The sequence below is a fragment of the Dendronephthya gigantea genome, unplaced genomic scaffold (genome assembly GCF_004324835.1).
Source record: "Dendronephthya gigantea isolate DGI-Jeju-01 unplaced genomic scaffold, DenGig_1.0 000877F, whole genome shotgun sequence".
NCBI lineage: Eukaryota > Metazoa > Cnidaria > Anthozoa > Malacalcyonacea > Nephtheidae > Dendronephthya > Dendronephthya gigantea.
In genome coordinates, this window is record NW_021163887.1 from 1 (window position 1) to 6,089 (window position 6,089).

General features: G+C 35.5%; 1 protein-coding gene across 1 annotated transcript; it reads left to right on the forward strand.

The window, feature by feature from the left end:
* Positions 1-8: 8 nt before the first annotated feature.
* Positions 9-5,571, forward strand: LOC114544620. The gene is made up of 5 exons (XM_028563203.1): positions 9-1,892; positions 2,361-2,431; positions 3,151-3,257; positions 3,618-3,727; positions 4,096-5,571. Exons 1-5 carry the CDS (start codon positions 1,680-1,682, stop codon positions 4,489-4,491), a joined length of 897 nt encoding a protein of 298 aa, XP_028419004.1. The 5' UTR covers positions 9-1,679; the 3' UTR covers positions 4,492-5,571.
* The last annotated feature ends 518 nt before the right edge of the window (positions 5,572-6,089 follow it).

Consider the following 6,089-nt stretch of genomic DNA (forward strand, 5'->3'; position numbering starts at 1 on the left):
TATACTATTACACCATTTATATCAGACTCCCTATGTACAAAGGCCCAAATCAAACATTCATCCCATCGCTTTCCACCCACAGCAAAGTTTGTATTGAGTATTGAATGAAAATGTTGCAGGGGAAATTTAAATTTCACACAAAATTTGAATTATAGTTTTGATCACTGTATCATCATTCAATCAAATGCAGATTCAAAAAGATTTTGTCTAATCGGGCAATCAGACAAAAAAGCCTGAATCTGGCTTTTTACATGCAGCATGGTAAAGAATATATCAGGTCCTCCTTCATTTGTCGCTGCCAATCAATCATAGCGAATGAAAACATACTGTAGGCCTGGGGCATGATACTTAGGTTACATTGTTGGTCAATGTTCCACTTCATTTAATAATATAAACCCCTGCCTATAAATGCAGTTTTCTAAGATGTGGCCAGAACTGCCAAATGAATTCTGTTAAGGTTGGAAAAAAATATTTCATTTCTGCAAGGGGTCTCTTAAATCCCAGCGTTAAAAAAGCACATATTAATATTATTCAATCAAAATTGCTTAGATTCTGGAGGGTCAAATATACTCCATAAGGGGGGGGGAATTATACTGAATATAATGTGGGGTGCTTTAATGCAGTATAACAGTATTAAGTAAATACACACAATTTTAGCAATCTATCGATATAACCCTGCTTCTATAAACTGCTCAAATTAAATATAAGGAGCAATATACATGTACTTACATACGAGACGTAGTACGCAAAGACTTTTCCTCTCTCCACTTTCTCCAAAAAAACTCGGCCTTCGATCTCATTTCAGTCGTTGTGGCTTTCAATTCTTTCTCAATATTTTTCTTTATTTTCTCCTCCAGCCGTCTTTGCTTGACATTTCTGGTCTCTTTACGTTTCCTTTCTCGTAATTTCTGTTTACGTCGGCGACGTTTAAGGCGCACTTCCTCGACATTATTTGGTCTGGAGAGACGACGCTGCTTCGCAGGTATAAAACAATTCTGTTCAGCCTCTGGTGGCACTGGGCTTTTAGCTTCCAGAAGGCTGCGCATTCCACTGGTAGCAAGTGCGCCACTCGCTGTGTGGAAAGACTGGTTAAAATGTGCCATTTCAACCGGTTTTGCGCAAGGTATACCACCAAAAGCTTTACAGAATTTTTCAATTTAAGGCTTTTCAAAATATTTGTCGTTCGTTGTCATTGCGCCAAAGTACGTAATGTGTGCTTCCCGCGCTTTTGCGTTATTTAACAATTATGAATTTATGATATTTGTCTCCGATCGGATAACTGTCCCCTATAGGGTGGGTAGGCAACTCATAATATGTCTGTTCTATAAATAACGCGACTAAAACAATGGCGGATTATCGTTGTAGAGGAAATGTGCACGGAATCAATTTTTAAATGACTTAGTATTCGTAAGGAAGCCCAATTTACATTTAGGCCAGTGCTTTTCTAGGTTATCTGGGTAAAGACTTTGATGTTCGTGTGTTATACCTAACGGAAGAAATATGATAACGATAGAATCCTGCTGTGAAAGTTTTCTACAACCAATGAAATATTGGACGTGATCGCGCTCAATTATAAATCTACATACAATTCAACAATCAACTGTGTCAATGTGTTCAAAGTCCTTTCGCGACAAACAGCTGAATCTGACTTCACTGGATTTTTCGACATATCCACTGAAATGTCTTTGCCCGATCAGTACGTTTTATTATTACAAAATGTGGTCGAGGAAAACAGGCTCTTGAGAGCTCAAATGGCTAATACCATTTCAAGCAATGAAAGTGCTTTGAAAAATATTGAAACAAAAATGGACATCTTGTCCCAGACAACTTCACCTGGCAGACGAGTCAGACAGACCGGGCAGAACAAACATAAAGTGCCCAAAGCTTGCAGTGTAAGTAAATACAGTTTCATTTATTTCCTATTAACCATTTCATCTGAATGGCTTTATGCCTTTATCCGTTGACCGTTTATGTTGAATAACAGATTTTAATAATATGAGGACAAAAATGTCCATATTGTTTGAATTGGTCTTTGTTTATATATAGTTATCTTTGTATGTTTTAAAGTCTTTATAAATGTCTCCTTATTATGGTAATATAATTATATTTACTATCAACCTATTCACTGCTTGTACCATAACACTAAAGGAGTAAAATGTCTGGTGTTACACAGAGAAAATCCAGGGGGCATGTCTAGGCACATTGCCACCAATTTAGGCTGACTTTTCAACTAAATGTTCAACTAAAAGCCAACCAAAGGTTTAACAGAAATCAATTGTAAGAACTGTAAAACCATGTTTAAAAAACCATTATTTTTAGATATTTAATTTTGAAAATGTGTTTACTATGTTCTTCAATAGAATAATGTCCGAAGAAAACTCAAGGCTCTTAGGAGTGCTGATGAAAATATGCACTTTAGATTAACTGAAAGGTAATGCATAAAGGCAAACTTCTTTCAAATACTATTTATATATAAAACTGGTGAAGTCATGTTACCGAGATGATGTACATTGTTTACCTTTCCGATGTTAGTATTTTAGATTGAGTCTTATCTTATTTTTATTGATTGTAATTAATATATTACCAATTAAGCACCAGCACTCTCCCCTTAATGAGTAAAATAGTCTGGTGTTAGACAGAGTAAAACGCCAAAGTAGGGCGCATCAGGGCGCAAACTTGATGGGTAACCCATTAAGTGGCAATGTGCCCCAGGACACCCTACTTATATTTTTTACTTGTCTATTGCCAGACGAAATACTCGTCAGTGGGGAAGCTCTGCCACTTAATGGGTTAAACTGCATATTAGACTGGAAGTTGTGCTGACATGCTATAAATATAAATTATACCAGTCTTTGAAATTTTATTTGAAGCCTTCAGAATTCTATGTGAGGCCTTCAGAATTGTGCGATATATGGTGAATTCAGAACATGTGATAATTATGCAAAATTCTGAAGGCCTTAAAATAAATTCATAATGGCATACATAAAATTCTAAAGGCTGGTATATTTTAATAGTGTGTCCCTTTGTACCACGTACAAGAACACTATCTTTTGAACAGTAACTCTCAAACTGAGCATGGAAGTTCGACAGTATGCTACACAGGTTAAGCACAAGTAATAATTTTGAACTAATTAAGTTTCTTGTTTCTAGCCCCGATTCTCAGCAAAATTCACAGCTATTTAAAAGAGTGGCAGAAGAACTGCAACATGAATTTGGTGGTCAGGAAAATTGTCCTTGGCCAACGGTTGTTTTAAAAGGTATATACTCAGAGTTTTAACTTGTAATGTAAAAGAAATATAGCAGCAATAAATCAGTTGACTAATATGTTCCTTAGTTCTCCAGTCTCTGAGTATAGACGTCTAATAGGATAGGGATTCAACCCTTTTTGCGGGAGTCGTGTAATTTATTTTAACAAGGCGCATCCAATGAATTACGACATATGAAAACCAGGTTTAAACCTTCGTCACAGGGAAAACCTTTCTCTGCGCTGGTGGTGCCCCATACGCACAGCTTTTTTGCAACTATGTTTTCAAATTGGGTTTTCCCTCGTGAAAGTAAGTTTCCTAGAAATTAGGGCCCTGAATCTAGAAGGTGATTGTTGCTTTTTTATGTTTTAGAGGCGTTTAAGAGGTATTTCAAGTCATGCAAAGCAAAACAGAAAAGAGTTGCTCTTGGAACAGAACAGCAACACGTTCAAATTTGCAGGAGAAGGAGCAGAAAGGAGGAGGTATGTTTTTACAATATCTTTTTAAAAATAGTTGATACTTAATGATTATTTTAGCTTTGCTTCATACTTGATTGAACACGACTATCTAACTACTTTTAACGTAACAGTTAAACAGTGTAGTAGGTTATATGCAACTACATGGAAAATAAGAAAATTCTTCGATGTTTCGAGCGAAGCCCCATCAAGAAGTTGGTTGTAGTACTTAGTTGGATAACCTACTACACTGACATGTAAGACTCGAACTCCGAAGAGAAAAACCACCGGAAGAAAAATTAGCAACTGGATTTTAGGCGAGACTATACTTAGCACCACAATCTCAAACACTTACCCAAGTAAGAATATAATTATTCGACGATATTTGCTTTTAGAAACTAGCGAGAAGATTAAAAACGATCGAGAAAATGGGTTGGAACCAGACGAAAGTGGCAAAGGTGGCAGACGTCATGAGAATGGACTATATGTCCTCTGAAAAAAGCGAGGTAGACGAGGAAACAAATAGGATTAAACACTACAAGGTTCGGAAGCTTTCTTGGGAAAGCAGAGAATTAAAGCGAACTAAGAAGAAGCTTGATAAAAACCACAAGGATTCGCTACCTGGATTGTCCAAACGAGCTGTTACACCAAGAGAGGAAGGAGAACCCTCCGGTAAACCAAAACCAGCCAACTGTCCTGGTTGGGCGTGTGTTGTTCTAACTGAAGACCCGACAAATGAACCAGTTGGAGCACAATATTTAGCCGAGGATGATTTGAATCTGTCACGATAGACTCTTTAGTTAAAAATTGCTACAAAATTATTTCAGTTACATGTACATTGACGATGGACATCCTAGAAGATGCAAATAATTATGTATGCTAGTCCGATGCTCTACCAAATGAGCTACAAGGCCAAGTCGGTTCTTAAATATATGTTTACTCCGAACTCAAAGTTCAGTGCCCTTGTTTATTGGTCTCTAGACGCGCAATATATTTTTGAAAATATATTGGCTATTGCGCGTCTGGAGATCGATGCACTGAACTGTAATTTAATTGTTGAAAACACCATATTATTCACCGTACCAGAAACATCACATCATGCAATAATATTAGTATAGGAATCATGGATGTATACTATACATTACGACTTATCTATTTATTTAAAATGATGAATTTTTGTAAATACACGGGTATAGAGGGAAATAAATGCTTTTTTGCAATGAACTGGTGATGCTTGTATTTGTTTGACTATAGCTAGCTATACGTGTAGCTTGTACCAAATATAACGATTAGAAATTTAAGTTTTATTGCGAGTTGAGCTTGTAATTGAATGGAAATCAGTTTCTTCGTTTATTTACATGGAATAGGTTATATAAGTATAACAGCCATGCAGCTAACGAATTAACAAAAGCTGAATTATTGTGAATATAATAGGTTAATTAAAGACAGTTTAAATGTGCATTTACGCAAGGTTTAATCAATGTTTTAAGGCGATTAATCTATACTTATCTCACGCTTTATCGACCTTTAAACAATGTATTAAATCTACTTTTAATACACTTTAGCCAACTAGCACATTTATGATTAAAATCGACTTTAGTCAAAAAAGTCAAGATATTAAAGGCAATTATACGTTCCTTTAAACTGCCTTAATCTGCATTTAATCCACTTAATTAAATCTGCCTTTAGCACACTTTAATCAACATTTAGTCTTAAGTATTAATCCCGCCGTTAATACACTTAGTACTGAACATTAAACGTGTCTAAAGGTGTGTTTAGTGTATTTAATAAATCGCATTAAGTGTAACTAAACACCAATAAAATACACGATTAATCTGCCTTTACAACCGTATTAAGGGCACGCTTTTCGTCCTGTGAATGTTCAGAAGGAATTGGCAAAGGATACAACAGAATATTAGACCAGCAGTTCATTTCATTCAGGTCAAAACATTTGAAACCAATTGTCCAAAATAGCAATTTTTCCCTTATATGAGATGTCAGACATTGAAAGTTAAATTCTTTAATATTGATTTGCTGAACTTGAAATTCAGTAAGAATGTTCAGAAGGAATTGGCAAAGGATACAACAGAACATTAGACCAGCAGTTCATTTCAATCAGGTCAAAAAATTTGAAAACCTTTGTCTAAAATAGCAATTTTTCCCTAATATGAGATGTTAGATTTTTAAAGATAAATTCTTTAATATTGATTTGCTGAACTTCAAATTCAGTAAGAATGTTCAGAAGGGATTGGCAAAGGATAGAACAGAACATTAGACCAGCAGTTCATTTCATTCAGGTCAAAAAATTTGAAACCAATTGTCCAAAATAGCAATTTTTCCCTTATATGAGATGTCAGGCATTGAAAGTTAAATTCTTTAATATTGATTT

Bases quoted from the DNA above. Each gene is read 5' to 3' on its own strand.
- LOC114544620 (XM_028563203.1), top strand. From the start codon at position 1,680: ATGTCTTTGCCCGATCAGTACGTTTTATTATTACAAAATGTGGTCGAG. The intron at 1,893-2,360 runs GTAAGTAAATAC...GTTCTTCAATAG, and splicing joins AAGTGCCCAAAGCTTGCAGT to AATAATGTCCGAAGAAAACT. The intron at 3,258-3,617 runs GTATATACTCAG...TTTATGTTTTAG, and splicing joins GCCAACGGTTGTTTTAAAAG to AGGCGTTTAAGAGGTATTTC.